We start from the raw sequence: 24,734 nt of genomic DNA on the forward strand, positions 1-24,734 counted from the left end.
ACGGAGACTGGCTGAATGTAACGTTAAAGGGGTTGTAAATGCAAAAGCTGCCTCCCACAAAATAAAATCCCCTTTTATGTATATGGAAGCTGCTCTCAGCCCTAAGGCTTCATACAGCTGCATCAATTTAAAAATGGTCTAAAAAGTAGTACAATTGGAATGGTGAGACTTAAAAATTTAATAAAAAGTCTGATTCTTAACCCCTTAAGGACTGATCCATTTTTTTATTTTTTTTACTCCCCGCCTTCCAGGAGCCATAACTTTTTTTTAAATTCCGTCAATAGAGTGGTGTGAGGGCTTATTTTTTTGCGGGAGGAGTTGTGATTTATAATGGCACCATTTAAAGTACCATATACGGTAATGTACTGGGAAACTGGGAAAAAATTTTTGAGGGCTGAAATTGGAAAAAACTGATTCCTCCGTTTTCACCGTGCGGTAGAAACAACAACTTAACTTTATTCTGTGGCTCAATACGATTATGGTGATACCAAATTTATATAGGTTGCTTTATATTTTACTTAGTTTTTCCTTTGTAAAAGTAGTAAAATATTTGTTACAAAAAATTCATTTTTTTTTGGTTTCACCATATTCTGAGAGCCATAACTTTTTTTTTAATTTTTTTTGTGGACGAAATGGTGGCTTATTTTTTGCGGGACGAGCTGTAGATTTTAATGCTACAATTTTTTTATACATACAACCTTTTGATCATTTTTTATTTCTTTTAGAGCTAAGGTGACCCAAAAACAGGTGATTTTTGGCGTTTTCTTGAATTTTTGTTTTTTTTTACAGCGTTCACCGTGCGAGTTAAATAATGGTATATTGTGATAGTTTGGACTGTTACGCTCGCAGCGATACCAATTTTGTTTCATTTCTTTATTTTTCACATTACTTTAGAGGGAAAAGGAGTTTTTTTTTTAACTTTTAATTTTTACATTTTTATTTTCACTACTAATAACTTTATTAAACTTTTTTTTTTTTTTTACACCTTTTATTAGTTCCCCCAGGGGACTTGAACCAGTGATCGTTTGGAGCCCGATGAGCTGTCGGGGGAAGGGGTTGTCCCCCTCTTTTCAATGCCTCAGATCCTGCGGTCATGATTGACCGCAGCTTTTGAGGGTTTAAATGGCCAGGAACAGCGAGATCGCTGTAACTGGCGGTTCGTCCCGGTGTCGGCTGTAATACACAGCTGATGCCCGCTGAGTATGGAGTGCGCTCAGCCCGTGAGTGCGCTCCATACTGCCCTTTAATGCTTATCACATGTACGTGATAATGCATCAAGGGGTTAATAGGGTTTTTCTGGGATTTATACGATTTCAAATTATTTTTGTAAGCCATTGCATCCTGACTTGCCACGATTCTGTTTGACCACTTCCGACAATAAGTTGTCATTTAAAGAGGACACCACAAATACCCAGAAAAACACGTTGGAAGATTATTGACTTCTATCCGAGCATAGAGGAAGAACTACAAGGAGCGCAAGTTTCCAGTGCAGGGTTGTCCTTTTCTACATGGTATCCCTGCTTAACCATCATTGGGGACTGTTTTTTTAGGGACATTTGGGAATTATACCTCCATCTAGCATCTGGAATACCAAGTTATGGAACATAAGAAGTCTTCCATGCTGGGATTTTTAATGGGCAATTTTGTACATCATGGTCATTTTTATGGTTGCTAGGGCATCTGGGGGGCCTAAAGATGGTCTGCCATGTGTGTATGCCTATTAGGGCCGGAGAACGGCCCTAATAGGCTGCCTGTCCTATACTGATTGCTTACATACTTCTGCATTGTAGTGTAATATGCCAATCAAATGATCGCATGGTCAAGGCTCATAGTGGAACTAAAAAGAAATGTAAAAAAATAATATCCAAGGTTCATTGCCCCTCCCCTGGCCAAAAAGGCAATAGAAGTTAATAAAGTCCTATGTACCCATAAATAATACCATGTAAACGGCAAGTGCCCCCACAAATTGTCAGTTGAGTTATTTAATCCTTTAAATCACACTTTGTAGTGCCCACTTTTGTGCCAGCTCTTTCAGTTTTTAGGCTGTTTTAAACGGTTTTCACTTCTGGCCAGCTCAGTGTAACCTATTTTACTATTTAATATAATTTTTCCCTATTATATATTAATAAAAAACAAAGATACTAAAAATGTGATTAGGAAACCAACTTCAGCCCTGAATAAGAAACTGGACGAATAGGAAACCAACTTCAGCATCGTAATATATATGTAAGGTATGGTTCATAGCAAAGTCGACTTTTGTCCAACTTTGTTACTGGAGAACCCAGTTTTATTGGACTTGTTCAGGCATGAATATACAGGATTAAAGGGGTTGTCTGGGCACGATCAGTATATGATCGGTGGGGGTCCGACACCCGGACCCCCCACCGATCAGCTGCTCCGGCTGCCTCCCGTCACCAAATGTCATGTTGGAAGCAGACGGCTCTGGCCACAAAATAGCGGTTAATACTGCAGCTCTGCTCCTGTTCAAGTGAATAGGAGTAGAGTTGCAGTTCTGCAGCACAGCCGCTATGTACTGTATGGAGCAATCTGCTTCAGTTTCCAAACACTGCATACCCTGCATAACATCCGGCGCCCGGAGGCAGCTGGAGCATCTGATTTGGTTTCAATGTGACAGGTTCTCTTTTAACTAAACTTGCCCCCTCTGCTTGTTTTACAGGAGCTATGAATGTAGGGGCAGAGCTCATAAGCCTGAAATGTAGGCCTACAAGTAATTGTCACAGCAAAAATGTTTTTTTTTTTTTTTTTTTTTAAATTAAAATCAGTTTGCAGATAAGCATCCATATAATAATCTCCTTCATGTAGGGTACTGTAAATAAATGCAATGATATGATTCCATGGTGGCACCTATGAAGAGGCCACATCCAGGAAACCTGGAAGCTCCAAAGAAAGACACCCTCTTTTCCCCGTACCCCTCTATCTTTTGAAAGGTTATCCCATGAATAATTTTTATACCAAAAGTTCTGAAATACTTTTAATAGCTTTAATATTTTAAAGTAATCTAATGTTTACAGCAAAAAAAGTTTGCAACCGAATGTAAACATGAGTGTTCGTAGAAAAATAGAATTTGGCAGCAGAAGAGAACCTATAGGTCCATTGTTATTTATATTTTATAATCTATCCGCTCAATGGCCAATGGCTGCTGGAAGATTGTCCCATGGATCCATCACCATTTCTGAAAAGGAAGCTTTTTCTTGTTACATTTCAGTCTTTCGACCCAATTTCAATGTCTGCCCCCTTTTTCTAGAAATCCGGTTATTCTTAAAAATACTGTCGTCCTGAACTTGGGGAGCAGGATGTGCTCCACCCACTAGCTCATGGAAATGTATTAAAGAAAGAGCCTGCAGTGTGGTAAAACTTCTATAAAATGCGGTATACAAGTCATATAATGGCCAGAATTAATGTACACATTTATGACAGGCAGGGTTCACACGGCCTATTTTCAGACGTAAACTAGGCGTATTATGCCTCGTTTTACGCCTGAAAATAGGGCTACAATACGTCGGCAAATATCTGCCCATTCATTTGAATGGTTTTGCCGACGTACTGTCCAGACGACCTGTCATTTACGCGTCGTCGTTTGACAGCTGTCAAACGACGACGCGTAAAAATACAGCCTCGTCAAAAGAAGTGCAGGACACTTCTTTGGACGTTTTTGGAGCTGTTTTCTCATAGACTCCAATGAAAACAGCTCCAAAAACGGACGTAAAAAACGCCGCGAAAACGGCGCGAAAAAAGCGAGTTGCTCAAAAACGTCTGAAAATCAGGGGCTGTTTTCCCTTGAAAACAGCTCTGTATTTTCAGATGTTTTTGGTCACTACGTGTGCACATACCCTAATTGTTAAAGGTCACCTAAAAGGCTGGGTATGCTTTAACTCTTTGTATCATGTCACCTCTATTCCTTCTTTCTTCTAAGCTGGAGATGTTCATTTCTTTAAAGCATTCTCCTAAGGGTATGTTCCCACGGGTCGGATAGAAGTACGCAACGCATCCAACCTAAAATCTGCAGGGAATTCCATCCGGAAATCCGCACCAAATTGTGGTACAGATTTTCAGTCAGTCTCCGCTGCGGAAAACTGCTGCTAAAAAAAAAATAGCAAATACTGAAAAAAGAAAGCTTTTTTTTTTTTTTTTTTTTTGAAACGTATAAAAAGCAAATACTCCCATTGTCGAGGCGTCGCGTCCCTCTGTTCTGACTGCCGTCTGGTCTCCTGGGATGACATTTTAGCAGTCAAATGGGTACTCGCCAGAAGCCGGGCTGCACTCCGAACAGGAATGGGTCGCTACGACAATGCCCGGGAGTAAGTATTTGCTTCCTTTAGTAATTTTAATTAAAAATAAAAGGTTTTATTTATTTTTGCGGTGAAATTGCAGCGTTTCCCCCACAAAAATCAGGACATATGCCGTTTGTTGTGGGTTATACCTCCCCATTGAATTCCATGGTGAAAACCTCTAGCAAAAGAGCAGTGATTTAAAAAAATGTACCGCAGGTCAATTTTTCAACGTCTTTGCTGCAGATTTTTTTTCTGCATGTGCATGAGATTTCTTCAAATCTCATCCACTTTGCTGCTACTGTAAATGCTACAAAGTTTCTTCACTGAAGTCCGTTGTGGAAATTCTGCAGCGTTTGATACATGGGAAACTAGCCTTATAAGGAATAACGCTATATCTGACCATTATGACTTTTATCCTACATTTTTCCCTTTTTTAGGCTTTATTTCGAATTGTCAGTTTTCCCTTAGCATAGTCCCGTCCCCCCTATGGAGGTAAGACTTCATAGCAGCTAGAGAGGATATCTTGCTCCCCCTATCCTACAGGAAGAAGCAGCAGCATGGAAGACATGCAGCAGTATTGAGCAGTGTAGCTGAATATCCAGCTCTGGGGTGATACAAAACACTTAGGCCTCATGCACGCGACCGTACATTTGTGGCCGTTTATGGATAAGACCCTGCGTTTAAAGCTTGATGACCAAAGTTTAGCTCTGTATACTGTAAGAAGCTAAAGGACTATGTATGCTTTGTTATAGCTTTCTTTTTTTTTACAACTCTAGAACAGTTTAAAGACTCTTATTAATATATTTGTATATTACTGTAGGGAAGGTCCTTCTTAGGTTGTCCTTACATATTAGTTTAAAGTTCGCCAAAGCCATCAATTTCTGAGTGTGTATGGGTGTAGCCAAAATGTCCCCAACGACTACCATCTGGGAGGAAATAATGATCAATCTTCGATAGGCTTAGATAGCACCAGGTTATAATGAAATGTGTGCATCAATAGGGGCCCAACCCACTGTAGAAAGTATAACGCACACCATTTGGAATAGATTTGCAAGTAAAAATTCTTTAATTTCTCATACCAGGGTGCAACGTTCCGGTCTAAACGTAGACCATTCTCAAGCACGTGATCAATCTTGTTACCATGCTAATCTTTTGATACCCAAGTGATGTCTGACAGCCGCTTATACCCCTCTCCCCATTGAAATAAATATGCATGCTCGGCTGACCCGGGCATGCTTGTTTATGGTGAACTCACAAGAGAGATGTCAGCTGAACCAGCATTCGAGCAACATGCAACAAGAAACATGCACACTCGGCCAACCGTGCTGTTAATGGTGGGGCTGGGAGGATTGGCTGTCTGCCAAACAAGTCGAGAGCTATCTAAAAGTATATGGGCACCTTACGTGTATGGGCACCTATTAGGATTTTTCACATATGAGATTCGCCATCTGATTAAAACCAGAAAGTTAGACCCGGGAGGAATTTAATAACTGTATTGGGATCTGTTAGTTTTTTTTTGTTTTTTTTAAATATAGTGTTAGCCTACCTATTCTGCCCATGAAAACAATGCAAGTACGACTGTACCAAGGCTACCTGAAACCAATACATGGCATTTTTCCTATGTAAATGCCAGACACATCCGATTTCTAGATAAACAGCAGACCTTTTGTTTTTTTGTTGTTTTTCTTTTACCTTTTAATAATGATGTGTATCACTAATGGCAGCCGTTACTTGCCCATAGGGGTTGTCAGTAAACTTTCCACAGACCCTGAATGGCATATAAATGTACGTTGTTCTGCAGGAAAATTTCCCTCCTACGGTTTCCTATTTGTACCCCTCACATTACTTCTGGCAAATCTGTATTTCTAGCACTCTATTAATCTAGGAAGCTCATTAATGTGCACCTTCCCGAAATGTGGCTGCAATCTGAAGGCCTCCTGGAATAGGTTTTTGGTGCAGATCTGCTTAGCGGAAGTCCTCAGAAGTATTTCACTTTGGGAATATTTTGTACTTTTAATAAAAATTTTAGAATTTTAAACGCAAATTAGTTTTTCCTTTTCCAGAGCTATGACACAATGACTCTTTTCTAAAAAAAAAAATAACCTTTCCAACTGTTTTTATGCAGAGAGCATAGACCTGAGTTGTATTGCAGGACAGTATGTATAGTTCAGCTGTATGACATGAATCCTTGGCTAAATGGCCTGCACACACACTCCCATTTGTGGAACACTTTTATAGATTTGCTTCATTTTTATTCATTTAAGCTCCATGTCCCACGCTCCACCCACCATTTTATGTATTTTAAGGAATATAAAGGACTAAATGTTAAAAGCTTATTGTTATTCAGAGTTTATAATCTCTGTCGTGCTTTAATAATTTTTTTTTCTTATGCCTGGATTGGCCGCAAGTTGCACAATAATCACTCTCACGGCTTTGTAATCAATGCCCACAGTAATAGGATTCCTCTGGCCACTGGCAATTAATAAATTTGTGTCTTTTCTTTAAAAAAAAAAAAAAAAATAGCAAAGTCGGATCTGAAATACGACTGACTGGCTTTCCTCATTTGCATATTTATTGCAGTGGAAAAATTCTTACCGAATGATTGATGTCAGCTCTGCCTCTTGAATTCCAAGCAGCACATTATTATGAAATGAAAAATGCCGGCCCTAGAGTTGATTAAAGTTGAAGACGGTGGAATCTGTGTTTTTTTAAGATTGTGGGAGAATTAAAGGCATATTTTAATGGATGTTGACAAGAAGTGAGCCAACAAAAGCAAAGGATTTGCCTGAAAAGATTTAATCAGATGTGTTTCTTGGGGGATTAATTGCTGGGGATGACCAGTGCAATTGCTAGTCTTCGCGGAGTTAAATGATTATTGTTGTGGAGGTAAGAAATAGACGTAGAAAGTGCAGCAAGACGGGCGTTCTTTACATGATTTACATATGTTATTCCTAGAAAAGCTGCTGTTTATTAGGCTGAGTAGGGGTGGATGCTTTTATCGCAAGTGGTTTATTGTATGATTTTAAATCATTATAATACATATACAACTCTGCACATTATGTAAGCACTACATACATAAGGAATACAGAAGTGAGATTCTGCTCGCGTGTTTGGTTTTCTGGCCCCCCCTGTGGGGTAAATTAAAAGAATGGCGGGCGCATTAAAAGAAAAAATCAAATAAATATAAAAATATATATATATACATACATACATGCATGCACTTATTCAGCCCTGACTTTATATGCTTTAAAGCCTTTTTTTTATTTTGATTTAAAAGTCTTTTATGGATCTACTTTTGTCTCCAAAACTGCTCTAAACTGTGCTGTAAAAAAAATCTTCGGACCTTTCGGTCAGGGGAACCTATGAATGGAATCCAAGCTGAAACAAACAGAAACCATAGGTTTCCGTTTGCATCCCCATTGATTTCAATGGTGAGCGAACCGGTGCAAATGGTTTCCGTTTGTCACCGTTGTGTAAGGGTTCCGTTGTTTTGACGGAATCAATACTGTAGTCGACTGAGCTATTCATTCCATTTAAACAACAGTGACAAACGGAAACCATTTTCACCGGATCCGTCACCATTGAAAATTAATGGTGATGCAAACAGAAGCCTATGTTTTCAGTTTGGGTTCCGTTCATGGGTTCCCCTGACGGAAAGATTCGATGGAACCCGTGAACGGAGTCCCGACGCAAATGTGAACACAGCCTTATAAAGTGTATTGAGCTAGGTACTTTTAAAAAAAAAAAAAAAATGGTTGAAAATCATTTCCACATTGGGCATGTCAGAAAGTGAAATAGACTCCATTACTGATCATGACACCCCTGCTATTATACGGTCCATTTAGGTTTAGGCTGATGAAGTAGACCGGCAAACCATACTCCTTCCAATAGTCTTTGGGTGATATTATCTTGTAACATTGGGATCAGTAGCAGTGTTGTATTTTGTAAGCAGCTGATGTTGATTTCAGGCCTTATGCACACGAGGGTTGAATACATCCATGTGATGGCCGTTAAAACATAGGGCCGTTGTTTCAACGTACTGTGTGAAGGGTCCATTCAAAATTAGAACTTGTCCTATTATCTTCCGTTTTCACGGATCCCTCCATAGGCTTAAATCTATGGGAAGCCGTGAAAACGGAACCCACATGGGGCACCTCGGACGTGAAAAAATCACGTTTTTCCCGTCCGTGTTGAATCTAGCCTAAATGTGAGCTTGCTACTTTCATTGAATAGCTAAATAGGTTAAAAATGCAAGCTTTGGAAACACATTAGGCTTGCCTATAGAACATATAGCTTGCATTTTCGACCCATTAAGTTAGCCAATAAAACCGCAATCTTTCTACTTCTGTGGCACTAGAGTAAGAAAAATTGCCTCTGCGTGTATACATGTTGCAATGCTTTTCCTGAACTGATGCTTTGGCCTGCATAAATGATAATCATGCAGACCAGCTACAGGGAGAGGAGTTGAATGCAGTGTCTGTACAGTGTACCAGCACAAGTAGAATTTATGGGTTTATGGATTTTCATTTACTTTTTGTGAATAGGATTGTGAATAAGTGGGAAATGGCAGTTATTTCTAGATACGGAGCCTCTCGTAGCCACTTTAACAGTTTTATATATTTAGTAATATTAGTAATTGCTGTTTATGCAGTTCCCTAGTTTAGTCTTTGGTGGTGTGCAAGATTCCGACAAATGCCCCTAATAGCAACAACCTGTAAAAAGTAGTAAGATCAAGAAAAAAAAAACAGGACAAGTTTGGGATTCTTTCTCTTCACCTTTGTATTCAGATATATGAAGAAAACCTTGCTGTTGTAATTCTGCTTTGGTTCCACCCCACAGTTCGCTTAGGCCTTTTATATAGAGTAGGTCGCAGTGACTCTACATCCACGATAACATAACATTGTACGGACACATCATCTAGTCTAGTCGCTGCAGGCCATGCTGATGTTCCATTCATAGTGACATAACGTCCCTTGGCAGCGATTAGACAATGCAACCTCGTGACGTTGTTACTGTGGATGCCATGTCTCTGAGGCCTAGTGGACGCTCAGGCCTGATTTCTTCCTTCTGTTCTGGATCACAAGACCCAAAGCGTTGATTTGTAGTCCAGTCATAATACATTCACTTTTTAACAATCGACCCATTCACACTAGATTGTTTGTACGAGCATTTTAGGCAAGTTGTTAAATGTTTTTGTCCTGTTTAGGCTACAAAGCTTTGAAGGAATTAATGAGGTCTCTGATCCAGTTGCAAGATGAACTTCTCTTCCAGTTTCCAGAAACCCGATTCCTAATAGACGGAACGAAATGCAAAGCAGACAGGTAAATAAAACTTTTTTTCACGGTGTATTTTGATTTCGGTATTTGCATTTTGCTACAGAGCTTTGTATTCATCTTTTGAAAAATAAAAAATGCTGTAATGTAGTAATAGTCAATTTTGTAAATAAAAAAAGATGAACACCCCTCCATATTACAATATACATAGTATATTTATGGCATAGCCATATAGAAATGGATGGAGAGACACCTATTTTTTCATTAATTCTCTGCCCTAACAACCTTTTTATTTTTTTCAATCCATGCTTCTAAATGCATCTATAAGAATATTTTCATATATATCAAGACGGAGTTGCTTAATTTGTCATTAAACATGTCCTATTGTTATACAGCTCCTATGTGTCTTTATAGTAACAGACCACAAACAAAGCATCAGATCCTGTAGTCCTACTCCCTTCCATCGGTCCCTACTTCTTACTAACCTAGACACACACAACTGCATAGGAGCTGTTCATCGAAAACAATAGGACATTTAATCAGTTTCTTCAGTTTTTGTTTAATTCATTGGGACAATTTTTCAAAATGTGGTTGTGCTAAAAATGAAAAACTGAAATATATTACAAGTAAAGATTATTCAAACCATCAGGGTTTGAAAGATCAGTATTGTGGATCGCTGATGCCATTTACAAGCCAGCGATCCTTAGAGGTCTACTGGGAGGAGAGTTCTTCTCGTTGGGCTGACAGCGGCATTGCTGCCTAGCAAAAGATCCCAGGATGGTAAATGTTACTGCCAGAGAAATTGACATATACCAATGGCACAATCAAACTAGATAATAAATGGGATCAAAGATGCATATGATACATCAGTCTGATTACAATGTACAGTTAAATAGATTTCTCTTCCTTTCTATTTCTGTATGTATTTGCATGTTACACAGGGACGTCTAAGATGTCCATGAACGGTTAAACTAGTCGCTGCTAAACGCGCTCACCAGAGTTTGGGGCTGTACACTTCTGCCTACCAGATAGTGGATGAGTAGTCCCTGCACTGTGAGAATCCCTGAAGCCTCAATGTCCGCTGAATACTTGGAGATTGCTCACACCATACCCTTAGCTAACCAACTCCGCTGCGAATTTGCACCCCCTCCAATGTTTTGAATGGGTAAAATGTTTACTACTACATATTACAATGAATTCTTTAACGGAAGTTTTTCGGTGTGAAAGAGAAGGTAGTTTACTAATCTGTTAGGGTATGTTCACTGCTTAACAAAAAGCGGCTGTAAAATACGGAGCGGTTTTCAAGGGAAAACAGTTTCTGATTTACAGCCGTTTTTTATGCATCAGACGTTTTTTGATGCATTTTTTACGGCCGCTTTTGGAGCTGTTTTTCTATTGAAACAATGAAAAACGGCTCAAGAAGTGACATACATGTCTTTTTTACGGGGCGTTTTTTTACGTGCCGCGTTTAAAAATGGCAGCGTAAAAACCGCCCCGAGGGAATGGAACACCGCTTTTCCCATTGAAATTAATGGGCAGATGTTTGGAGGCATTCAGCTTCCATATTTTTAGCCTTTTTTCGGGCGTTTGCAGCCCAAAAAACAGCTGAAAATAGGCAGTGTGAGCTTGCCCATGAACGTCGCCCAATTTTAGAAGTATTAGCCATGTTTCTACTTGGTTGTAAGGCGGTATTGATTACTACAGAGTGTTGTTATCCTGTCATGATCATGCAGCATATTATGGTGACCTGTATTGATTTTCATCTTTGGGCTTGCGATCTAAATTTCTAGAGAAAAATTTAGCAGATTAATAAGGTTTTTTTAAAACTGTTGATGCGCTATATAATCTTATGTATGTAATGATTTCTCTCTAGTGATGAGGAAATCCCAAGTGATGATGATGATGAGCTGGAAAAGGAAGATTTGGAAATGGGAAAAAATAACCGCCCTCCTAAGCGAAAGCTGGAAGTTAAAGATTATCCAGAATTTATGGCAAAACGTTTTGCAGATTTTCAGACGTACAGAAATAACACTTTACAAAAATGGCATGACAAGACAAAGCTGTCTGGTAAAATAGGCAAGGTAAGTTATTTGCTCCACCAATTTTACATTGGTTTCCATCAGATCTGAATATTATGCTTAACACCAACTGGGTAAAACTGGCACTGAAACTGCTTGCTGATCTTGGTGGACAGAGGCATTGATGCTCATGACAAGAACATAGTTTTGCCTCTATACAAATCATTAGTCAGACCACATATGTAATATTGTGTAAATTTTCCGGCATTGGTTTATAGGAAGGACATGGCTGCACTAGAACGGGTGCAAAGAAGGGCGACCAAGGATTTTAAGGTCATGGGCGGATTACAGTACCAAGAAACTAAGTATCAAACTTGGGGCTATTCAGTTCAGAATAAAGACTGCTTAGGTCCCATGCACATGAACGTACTTTTGCGGCCGCAATTCCCCCTGAAAATCCATGGGAGAATTGCGGCCCCATTAATTTCTATGGGCCCATTCACACGACCGTGGTTTCCACGGTTCGTGCATGGCCCAGGAGCCTGGACCGCAAAAAGAACGGACATGTCTTCTTACGGCCGTGTTCTGCGGTCCCGGCTCATAGAAAATAATGGACGCGGCCCGCGGATGACACTCAGAGGCCGACCGACCCGAAAATCATGGTTCTGCACGTGGCTACGGTCGTGTGCGCATGAGGTCTTAGGGGCGATCTAATTACAATGAACAAATATATAATTGGACAGTACAGAGATCTTTCTAATGATCTTTTTACACCTAGGCCTGTAACCAGTACAATGGGGCATTCTCTACATCTAGAGGAGAAAAGGTTTCACCACCATCACAGACGGGGATTTTTTACTGAGAGCAGTGAGACTGTGGATCTCTCTACCACAGGAGGTTGTGATGTTTTGGTTTTTTTTAAAACTCGTTTTATTGAAAATAAACGGACAGTCAAACGTTCATATACATCAGGATAACCGTATACATCCAGCAGTCCAAATACAGTAAAAATTGATAACAATAGAACATGCATAACCACACTTGGCCTGTCAGTGGTACGCAGACCACTTAATCGCAATACAAAATAAATCAGAACAATATTATTAATTGTGCAGTTGAATAAAAGATATAGGTGCCTGCATTCCAAATAGCTCTCAGATAGGAACCAAACACATGGATACATGCTATCCACCAATGCCCTTTGTGTCAAAGCATCAGTTAAACCTTGGACCGTACAGTGAGTGAGATTCGATGAGCACCAACCACCCCAAATCAGGTCAAATTTAGCCGGCCGTCCACGATATGTATACACCACTTTTTCAAACGGAATAATGTCAATCAGTTTACGCCGCTGTGCCACTGTCTGTTTCCTATCCGCCATCCAACGTATAGCCACCGCCTTCCTTGCCATAAAGAGTGACTCCCTAAGAAAGATCCTCTCATGTACCGACCACTGCTCCTCGGAGATCAGTCCCTGCAAACACACCTCCGGCCTGCGAGGTACCTCCCTCCCCATTACTGCTGTTAATAATACGACTACCGCCTCCCAAAAGCTGAGAATTCACCGACACCCCCACATCAAATGTAGAAAATCAGCCCCATCCGCCCCACATCTATGGCATTGTGAGGATGTCATCCATCCCATACGGTGTAATCTTATGGGCGTTAAATAACATTGATGTATGATAAATAGTTGTACCAGTTTATTATTCGCAGCAGGCGAAACCAGCAAGTGGGACCTCTGAGCCTCCCTCCAATCCTCATCGGTGAGTTGTGGAATAATTTCCTGCCATCTATCCTCAATCGCTAGTGGTTCAAGTCGCAGTTCAGCGTCCAATAAAGAGTAAATCTGAGATACGAATCCACTCGTAGAGTGGGTACCCAACCGTGCCACCAAGTCATAGCTAGAGAAGATGGTGGAATTCGGCAGAAATTGCTCGGCCAGAGCATGGTGAAGCTGTAGACAGTATATCTCATCCCCCGGTGGCATATTAAAAGCCGCTTGAATCTCACTCACCGGCATGTGAGCGTTATCTACTGTAAGCATTTGTGATAGAGTATGTACATCTCTAGAGGTCCAATAATTCATCCCCAATAAGCCAAAAAGATACGAAAAGCTTGGATTTTCCCACATCGGACTGATGTTGTTCAAAGAATCAACCATCACAAGTTCATGAAGGGCCTTGATGCCTTTCTTGAAAAATATAATATTACAGGTTATGAGTACTAGATTCCGGAGATGGGACGTTGATCCAGGGATTTGTTCTGATTGTTATATTTGGAGTCGGGGAGGAATTTCTTTCCCTAATATGGGGCCATTGGCATCAACCTCATGGGGTTTTTTGCCTTCCTTTAGAGCAAATCTGTAGCATTATAGGTTGGCCTTCATTGCCAAGTTGTTTTTTTAAACTGGTCACCAATGTAACATTTTAATGTTTCTGTTCCTTTTAAGGGATTTGCTGTCTCCGAGCGTCCTATATTGATGCAAGTAGAGCAGATTATGATGGACAAGGAAAGATTACGGATACGCACGCAGACTAAACGCTCACTGTATAGGACCTTAGGAAAATCGATACAGGATTCAGCACCTGAACCGGAGCTTGTTCCTGATGAAACAATGGTACTGATCTTATACTTGCTTACTTCTTTAGAGGTTTACTTTAAGAATTCTCGGTTTTCAAAGGAAGTAAACTATAAATGTATGATAAAAATGGTGAATCTATTTAACATTCATGTCTTGAGGGTGAGGCCTACAACATCTACAAAGTGGATCGCCATTGGACCATGAGTATGGACCAATAGTAATATTTATCTGCTGAAACCCTGGCAAAGGAAAGATAATACGCTTTCTTTACACATCTATTTTATTTTATTTTTTTCCTGGCGTTTTAAGATGCATGAAAAAACCCATTTCAAAACGGCAGCGGTTTTTCAAATGTAGCAGCGGTTTTAATGGAGTTTCTAGTGGCTGCGTTTTTTTTTTTAGTATCATTATGTACATGTTTTTTTTTTTAATGCCGTTTTTGAAGTCCTATAGAGGATCCTATGGGAAAAAATTGTACACCTATACCATGCTGTATTTTGAAAACGCCATAATAACAAACGAAGTGTATGTAGTGGATTTTATAGTATAGGCTTTAATGTAACATCTGGGTGCAAAAAACGCACCAAAAAAAAGCTGTTCGCTGTGGTACACGTTCTGCGTATTGTCCGAATAGAGGTTTCCTCAAAGGTATACATTCCTTCCTTTTTCCTTACAAAATACAATCGGAAGCCACCCCTTAAAAAATAAGTTGTGAACAGGCATTTATACAGCACTTAAATGTAGCTGGATTCACACCACGTTTCTGTCGTACAGTACAAGCTGGATGCAAGTGTACATCCTGCAACTGTTCGAATTTGCACTACGTTTTATATTGCAGAAACCATTGCACTATAATGGACATTAAATTGTAAGGGTGGAGAGGGCAGCATATTACACTAGGATGGGTTAGCCTAACTTTACATTGGTTTATTGAACGAAGATGTTTGCAAGAATTGATACCGTGCTTGCATGACGAGGGGTTGCTCTCCTCCAATTTTCTGGTGTTTTCACTTAATAGTTGGGGCAAGGATTTACCAGAAGAATTTTATGCAGTTTTTTTTTTATACAACTGTCACTTGTTTATTCTTTTCAATATATATGAAATGTTTTATGTCTTTTCAATATATATGAAATGTTTTATGTCTTTTCTACAGGCAGTCCAGACTGAAGGGAAGTCTAACTCTCAGCTGAAAGTACTTGATCAAGAGATTTTTGATGATGATGATTTTTATCACCAGGTAAGTTTAACTGGTTGATGAATAATAACAAGTCTGTTCTTCATGGACTGCAGGACGTTTCCGCATCAGACCAACTAGTCTTGCTGATCGCGCGGGAATAGCAAGTGTGCCCGTGCGATCAGGACGGGGACAATGGCTGTAATACACAGCTGCAGCACTGCTTTAATGGTGGAGATCAGAGGACCTGATCTTCGCTGTTAACCATTTGAATTCCACAATCAACGCAGATCGGAGCAGGGAAAGCGTGTGGGAGGGGGGGCACCTTTTATTGTGTCACAGGGATTCCCATATCTTATATGAACAGACAGCCCAGGGTTCATTAAAGGACCCCAGTGGTCTGACCATATTTCCTATTTTTAGGGCAAACTGCCTGTGTACCTAACTATTGGTTGTTTCATGATGTTATGGATATGCTGACTTAAAGGGGTTTTCTTAAAATGATGATTTATCAGCTATCTACAGAATAGGTGATAAATGTCTGATCGGTGGGGATCCCAAGAAAGGGGGGCCCGGAGTGCCCTATGTGAATGGAGCAGTACTGCGCATGCTTGACCGCTGTTCCATTCACTTTATATGGGGCTGCCGGAGATAGCAGAGAACCTATAAGCCAGAACATATGAGGTTGAATTTATGAACTTTTCTTCGTCTGTTTTGTCCCAAAGAAAAGACTCAAAAGTCGCAATTTGCAGGAACATTTTTGACTCTTGGCCTTTTTAAGTTGCTCTAAAGTTGGCGGGCCTAGTAAAAAGGGCAGGGCCACCCACAGCCCGACAAAATTATTATAATTTACATCAGACGCTGGTTCCCAGCTGGCATAGATTTTACTCTATGGGCAAAGAACTACCGGGTACAGGCAGGGCATGTACCCCTCATGATCGAATATTAAAATAAAATTGTGTAAAAAAATGTACTCCACCCTCAATGCTCTGCTTCACCCCCCCCCCCCCCCTGGGTTTTCTCAGGCTCCCACATCAGGCCGTGGCGTTTATATGTGATGTAGCATACATCATCTTGAAAGTGGACATTGTGTGCTGCGTGCCTGCTTCGGATGTGACGTCCTGTTGCTGATGTGCATCAGGACCTTGTAAGTGTCATAGCCTCATATGGGAGCCGGAGAAAATTGGGGGGGGGAGGTAAGGTGAGTATTTTTTTTTTTACTTTACATCCGTTTAAGATGATGGGGATGGGGCCGTTCAATGCGACAACAATTGTTACGCCAACAAAAAGATGCATCACATTTCTTAAAAGGCGTGCATCGCTTAATAAATCTGTTGCATCTTACACCAGCAAAGCAGAAAGCTAAAACTGGCTGCATGAAACGTCAGTCTTCGTAAGTCTGCCCCATGGTGTGTCAACATGGAGGTGAGTTTTCTGTCATACTGAGCTTGAAATTTGACTTTTTCTCCTCCTAGGCTAGGCAGGAGAAATAGATGTTGTTCCATAATACTTAGTGTCACTTGAAGGGGTTGTCCAGTCCATAAAAATTGAAGGCCTATCCTCAGTACCTGAAAATTGAGGATAGCTCATCAATATCTGATCGGTCCGGGACCCCCGCCGATCAGCTGTTTTTGAAGGGGCCGTAGCAATCGTACGAGCACTGCTTCCCCTTCATTTCTTATCTGCTCGTACTGTGATTTGCTGACACGCTTGTAGCGGTGGTTCACAGTACTACAGCTTTCTCAATGGGCGAAGGCTGTACCTAAGAGTGTGTCGGTGATTCACAGTACGAGCAGATAAGAAATTAAGGGGGAAGCCGTTCTCGTACGATTGCTACGGCCCCTTCAAAACAGCTGATCGGTGGTAGTCTCGGGAGTCGGACCTGGACCGATCAGATATTGATGGGCTATCCTCAATTTTTTGGTACTGGGGATAGGCCATCAATTTTTATGGACGGGACAACACCTTATTTTAATTGTATTTCAATAAACATTTTCTTTACTTTTTGCGGTGCAGCTTCTAGCTGCATAACTTCGCTGTAAGCCGTATCAGTCTGCCGGATCGACAGCTCGGCTGACAGTGGTTCTTGTGTGTCTCGAACATACAGGAAATCTCTACGGTCGTTTTCAGATGGCTTATTTTCTTGTGTATTTCGGTGCGTAAAACGCACGTATTATGCTCCCGAAATAAGACCGCTAACAGCTTCCCATTAATTTCTCTGTCATTCATACAAAGCAGATTTTTACGCTGCTGAAAAAACGCCTCGTAATAATACACTTCGTAAAAAATTGCGTTTTGCAAGTTTATTTTTTCCATTTCCCTTTGACACTTAAAAAAAAAAAAAATTTTAAATATGCTTCAGAAAAATACCTGGATTCAGAGGCTGTTTTCCCTTGAAAGCAGCCTCGTATTTTTCAGCTAAAACACATGCCGTGTGAACATGGCCTCATACCGATCACACCTAAACGCTTTAACATGCGCATAAAGGCTATGATAAATTCCCAAATATAGTGTCTGCAATGTCGAATTGCACCAAAGTTGTGCGACTGTCACTCACATTATTTTCCTTGAGAGATATGTGCGACTTGTCAATACGTCCAGTGTATAAATACATTTTGAGGGGAAAAAATGTGCAAGTCACAAGTGCAACTTTGATGTGAAACTTTGGCAGAAGTATTTCCTCCCAAGACGAAGTATCAATAGTTGCCATAAATCAAGGAGCCCTTGTATGATTACGGATACCAAGAACACCGAACAAGAGCTTTGTGAAAAATGTTTTGCAAATTTTACCCCAATTGTACCCATTATAATGTACTTAACAGGTTCCTTATTACACAGCCCTCTTCAAATTGCTGACACAACTAAATATTTTTATTGTAACTTTGGCAATCTTAAAAGGGGACCCGCCAGCTCTCCTGACATGTCTCCTTGAGTACGTGTATTCCTCAAAACGAACAATTCTGGAGCATCTTTTCTAAGAACTCGCTGGGTGTTACCGTTACACTTGTCAAAGGGGTGTGTCCCTACATAGTCTGACACTGTCCAATCAGTGTTTTACTGTTTTTTTTTTCTTGTTTTTTTTTTCTTACAATAGGGATCAATTGCAAGGAAGAATGAACAATTGTCATTCAGGACTGGGCTAACCACCCCCACCACTATTTTTTTCCTTCTATTTTGGTTTTTACTTGCCACACTTCTCCCAATAGTCTTCGTTTTTAGTTTCCCACAGAGTACATGTCCTCCCATATTCCCACCCCGTAGACGCTCCACATCAATCTCTTTAAGACGTTGTCCGTGTTTATCAAACTTGGTTATGTATATGTACCTGCGTCCTTATGGTTTTCTTGTACCATCTGTACTTATTTCCAGCTTTAGCTCATTTTTACATTTGAGAAGTCCTTTATTGTATTCTATTTGTTTTGCGCAGTAATCTTTTAAAAATAGATTAAACGTAAATTATCGCATTAAGTACAGTAAAAAAAAAATAAACTCACCAGGACCATCTTAGAATAATTTATAGTATATCATTTCCAACATTTGGCAAGATGATTTCTACTTCCTACCAGTTATATTGCTTCTATACTTTCCTCTCTATATATACTGGTACGGTTTAGGACTGTGTAAATATATCATGTACACATGGTATGTTTGTGTCTAGAGCTGGGCTTCACTCTCCTATTACAGGTGTAAGTTTAATTTTTAAGCTCACACATAAGTAGGGAATTTTTATTTTTAATTCACCCTAAAGTGATGAGTGCAGAGCCAGATAGCACTGAGTGACCAGTCTCTTATGCTGCTTCATAATTTTAACTCTGATAAATTCAGAGTTATGAGTAGTCTCATCTTATCTCTTTTCTCAGTGACTGGTTAATTGGGGTGGCGGGGTTAATCTAAATTAAAACTTAAACTAATAGAGGTCAGTAAGGCAACAGAAACACCTGAGTAAAACAAATGAGGCTGCCAGCCGCAACTTTATCTTGGCTGGCTCCCAGAAGGCGATTGGCAGAGAATTAAAGCCGCTCTGGCGTTCTGTAAAGGTGAATAATGGGCGACACTTGTCAGCACACAGCGTCTTCGCAAATGTTCCAGATTGCAGAACTTCCGTGCCAACTGCTGCCATCCGTATAGGGTAAATGAGCATAGGAGCAGTTGTCAACATCTGGCAGCACAGCAAGCAATGGGTGCAAGGCTGGGGAACCCTGCAGATTCTAAGTATGGTGCTTGAAGCTGTGGAGGCTTTAATCACTTACCGCTCCTTGGCAGCCGGCAACAGCATATTCCAGCCTCGTTCATCACATGTGGACATCTGCTGAGCCGTAAGGCAGCTACACATTCATTTTCTTTTGCTGCCTCCCAACCCCCTTTCTTTTACAGCCACCCCCACCACCACTTTCCCCTTTTGACCAGCTCCTCCTTCTCCCACAAGAATATTTCTTGGGATAGATGATCTGTAAAGATTACCACTTAAATGTGTGCCTGTAATTGTAGGGAGAGGGGGCCCTGACAGCCGCACTATAGCACCTGTTCAGCTGACCGGCTTCATTTCTTGTGCTGAGTGGGATTAGACAGAGATTCAAGTTGAAGCCAATTCCACAATAAGGATAAAGAAAATTGCTTTATGTTTTCTGTCACCTCCTACATGAAACGGATTGTGCTTCCTTTATATGTCAGGACAGTCTGCCTATGATGAGTGTTTTATTAACATACAAAGCTTTTGTTTTGAAAGATGGGAAAATGTACATTTCACGTCCCTATGTTGTGTAACAGGGAGCTCTCTCATATGTATCGGAGACTCTACTCCTTCATGAGTATTTTGGAATCACATTTTTTATTACAGTTTATAATTTTACAACATTTCATACGTTTTCTCTGCTCTAGATCTTTGTGGTGTTACTATGTAACATTTATTTTTTATGTTTTTTTTTTGTTTGTTTTGTAAAACGAGGGAAAAACAAACCGATAAAATTCTCTTTTCAGGATATTTTGACCTAAAAATTCAGCAATTAACGTATTTTGTGGTTGTCAGTGGGAAACTTGATTCGATGTGCGGCTGGCACTGGCCATTTATGAGTTAAAATGGCTCTGTTCAGTGTTCACACATCGGAGCTTAATGCTCAGCATGATTTACTCACACTTCCTAGTTAATTATTAGACATAGGGAGACATCATAGATCATTCTCAAAAGAATATATTGAGTTTTGACGAGAGATATTTCTGTTTTGACTAATAAATTCAGTGCATAAAACAGGATGATAAATGGAGCGTCTAGGTAAGGAGGAGGATGGGATTTTAACCTTTTAATACGGGTTCTGCTAAAATCCAGTATAAGCCTCTTTTAGATGCTTTCTTTGCATAAACATGTCTCACATTTGATTGTGGGATGCAGGGATTTGTCATTTTTGCAGGCTTGGAGAAAAATGGTAGGTGAAAGCACATTATTTTATAACTCGGCTTTTGTTCTGGTTCCTCTTTCTTGGAGCTGAAGATGCGGCGGTCACTTAATATGTACGTTCTCCTTCAGTCTTGTACACTGGATATAATTACATATTTATGAGCTCATCGGTCTGCTCTTTGTCATTATCTAAATGTTTGAAGGGCAGATAACACTGGTTTAGAGGGCTACGTGACTGGCTGCTGTGATGGTCCCATGCCCCAGTACATGTTTTAATACAAGAATTATATATTGATAAACACTGTACACCTGAATGGAAACACTTACGCAGTATTTTATATCTTACAATCTGTTTTTTTTGTTGTTGTTTTTTTTAAACAAATAACAAATGTATAAACTTGTTTTATTCTTGTGTGGCATTCTTTAGTTTCTATAGATGCTACAGCCATACTGCACACAGCGTGCTCCACTTCGTAGCAGAGACTTGTGATGTATTTGAGGTCTGTTACACAGAATATTTCACCAGACAGATCTCTGGAAATTAGAACATCTTTTCAATGTCCTAATAACAATAAGCTAGGGATTCTTCTGCAATCACTGAAAGCCCTGAGGGTTCACGTGACCTCCGTTAGTTTTTTGTTGCCTGAAATTAGTGCAGATTTTGTTGGATGTATGTCATACAGAAAATACATCTATAAATTTGGTGCAAGTACCATTTATTCTTGTATAGTTTCCAAAAGTATTTAACTGAGGTATAGGACACTCAAGGTGTCTGAGCTTTTTGCTGACACATGCCTATCAGATGAAAATGCACAAAGTAAACATATTTAGTACATAATAAATGTTTGAAATAAAATGTAATAAAATAAAGACATTTTAAAAATGTCCTCATGTCAGATTTTATTATATGTAGAGCTGTCCATGTAAATTGTAGTGCATCTACCTGTTTTCCTCCATCTCCTCATGACACAGTCTCTATCACAGATGTGTGTGTGTGTGTGTGTGTGTGTGTGTGTATATATATATATATATATATATATATATATATATATATATATATATATATATATTATAAATTCTACATGGTGGGACACTGAAGTACAGTTTTACTTGTTATAGGCTTTTTTCACAAAATGTACCACAGTTTAGGTTGTATTGTTGCTATGTATTGCCTTAAAGGGGGTTTCCGACTGAGAAAGTTTTTCACCTATCCACAGGGTAGGTAATATATGTATGATCGCTTGAGGGCCTCACCACTGGGACCTCCACCAATCACTAGAATGAGGGGCGAAAGCCCCCGTTCCGTCTCACTCGCAGTAAGAATTTTTTCGCGCATGTCCCCTGCCACTCCCCATTCAATGTCTTTGGGGTTGAAAGACAGCTGAGTGCAGCGCTCATGTGTTTACATCAGCCCCATAGAGCCTAGTGATCAGTGGGGCCCCCAGCGATCATAAATTAATGACCTAATCTGTGGATAGGTGATACATGTTGTCAGTGGGAAAACTAATTTGAAAGGATTTCTTCAGGCCTTAGTGTACCTATCATTTCAGATGAATTTTCAGAATACGCCTTCACGTGAGTAATAACAAGTATTCATAACCACAATTTCTACTCTTAGCAATTCTTCCCCTCTGTCTTCTCCCATGTCATTTTTTTTTCTGAGCTCCAAAATGGGCGGGAGACTAGCTGCTATGAGGCTCTCAAACTCTCAGGCGCACAGTGCCTGATGGTAATGAACTATCCAAGAGTCCTGATCAGTCTCCGAACCCGTAATACTGTGTACAATCACTCACAATGCTCTTTCCTTAAACCTGTAAACTAGCCGCCTGTCTGCGAGCCCCACTCCAAAATAAATAAATAAATAAATATATATATATATATATATATATATATATATATACACATACACTATCGTTCAAAAGTTTAGGGTCACTTAGAAATTTCCTTATTTTTGCAAGAAAAGCAGTTTTTTTTTCCAATGAAGATAACATTAAATTAATCAGAAATACACTCTATACATTGTTAATGTGCTAAATGACTATTCTAGCTGCAAACGTCTGGTTTTTAATGCAATATCTACATAGGTTTATAGAGGCCCATTTCCAGCAACCATCACTCCAGTGTTCTAATGGTACATTGTGTTTGCTAACTGTGTTAGAAGGCTAATGGTTGATTAGAAAACCCTTGTGCAATTATGTTAGCACCGCTGTAAACAGTTTTGCTGTTTAGAGGAGCTATAAAACTGAACTTCCTTTGAGCTAGTTGAGAATCTGGAGCATTACATTTGTGGGTTCGGTTAAACTCTCAAAATGGCTAGAAAAAGAGAGCTTTCATGTGAAACTCGACAGTCTATTCTTGTTCTTAGAAATTAAGGCTATTCCATGCGAGAAATTGCCAAGAAACTGAAGATTTCCTACAACGGTGTGTACTACTCCCTTCAGAGGACAGCACAAACAGGCTCTAACCAGAGTAGAAAGAAGTGGAAGGCCCCGCTGCACAACTGCGCAACAAGACAAGTACATTAGTCTCTAGTTTGAGAAATAGACGCCTCACAGGTCCTCAACTGGCAGCTTCATTAAATAGTACCCGCAAAACGCCAATGTCAGCGTCTACAGTGAAGAGGCGACTCCGGGATGCTGGCCTTCAGGGCAGAGTGGCAAAGAAAAAGCCATGTCTGAGACTGGCTAATAAAAGGAAAAGATTAATATGGGCAAAAGCACACAGACATTGGACAGAGGAAGATTGGATAAAAGTGTTATGGACAGACGAATCGAAGTTTGAGGTGTTTGGATCACACAGAAGAACATTTGTGAGACGCAGAACAACTGAAAAGATGCTGGAAGAGTGCCTGACGCCATCTGTCAAGCATAGTGGAGGTAATGTGATGGTCTGGGGTTGCTTTGGTGCTGGTAAAGTGGGAGATTTGTACAAGGTAAAAGGGATTTTGAATAAGGAAGGCTATCACTCCATTTTGCAACGCCATGCCATACACTGTGGACAGCGCTTGATTGGAGCCAATTTCATCCTACAACAGGACAATGACCCAAAGCACACCTCCAAATTATGCAAGAACTATTTAGGGAAGAAGCAGGCAGCTGGTATTCTATCTGTAATGGAGTGGCCAGCGCAGTCACCAGATCACAACCCCATAGAGCTGTTGTGGGAGCAGCTTGACCGTATGGTACGCAAGAAGTGCCCATCAAGCCAAACCAAGTTCTGGAAGCATGGGGTGAAATTTCTCCCGATTTATCTGAGCAAATTAACAGCTAGAATGCCAAAGGTCTGCAATGCTGTAATTGCTGCAAATGGAGCATTCTTTGACTAAAGCAAAGTTTGAAGGAGAAAATTATTATTTGAAATAAAAATCATTATTTCTAACCTTGTCAATGTCTTGACTATATTTTCTAGTCATTTTGCAACTCATTTGATAAATAGAAGTGAGTTTTCATGGAAAACACAAAATTGTCTCGGTGACCCCAAATTTTTTAACAGTATTGTGTGTGTGTGTGTGTATATGAGTGTATGTGTGTGTGTGTGTGTGTGTTTGTGTATATATATATATATATGTGTGTGTGTATATATATATATATATATATATATATATATATATATATATATATATACACTACTTATCGAAATTGCAACACCAAGCGGGACAAGACGTAAGGTTATGCAAATCGAGGAAGTAGCAGGTGTCGCGAAGATCAACAAATGACCAAATATTCAAACACCTAGCTCCAATCTGTGGCATGTGAGAGGGGCATAAAAGCCAGATTGAAAGCAAAGTTTTGTTTTTTTAGCCACATAAAACCAAGTGGTGTGGGATGATTGTGTGATGCCTCCGGTTCGTCGACGTACCAGTTATCGCCACTTGTCGCAAACTGAAAGGGACAGAATCCTTGAACCAAGAGACCTTGGTTTATCACTTCAGCAGATCACTACGTGCTTAGGCTTAGATGTCCGCACTGTTCAACGTTGCGTGTCCTGGAGGTTGGGAGAA

General features: G+C 40.0%; 1 protein-coding gene across 1 annotated transcript in view; it reads left to right on the plus strand.

Annotated features, from left to right (window-relative positions):
- The window catches only part of AATF (apoptosis antagonizing transcription factor), a 128,843-nt gene that overhangs the window by 60,626 nt on the left and 43,483 nt on the right, over positions 1 to 24,734 (plus strand). Inside the window, exons 5-8 of the mRNA XM_075853499.1 lie at positions 9,499 to 9,613; positions 11,439 to 11,646; positions 14,036 to 14,203; positions 15,322 to 15,405. Of these exons, the coding sequence (XP_075709614.1) occupies positions 9,499 to 9,613; positions 11,439 to 11,646; positions 14,036 to 14,203; positions 15,322 to 15,405 (575 nt within the window). The remainder of the gene's footprint in view (positions 1 to 9,498; positions 9,614 to 11,438; positions 11,647 to 14,035; positions 14,204 to 15,321; positions 15,406 to 24,734) is intronic.

This window comes from Rhinoderma darwinii, chromosome 2, assembly GCF_050947455.1.
Source record: "Rhinoderma darwinii isolate aRhiDar2 chromosome 2, aRhiDar2.hap1, whole genome shotgun sequence".
NCBI classification, from domain to species: domain Eukaryota; kingdom Metazoa; phylum Chordata; class Amphibia; order Anura; family Rhinodermatidae; genus Rhinoderma; species Rhinoderma darwinii.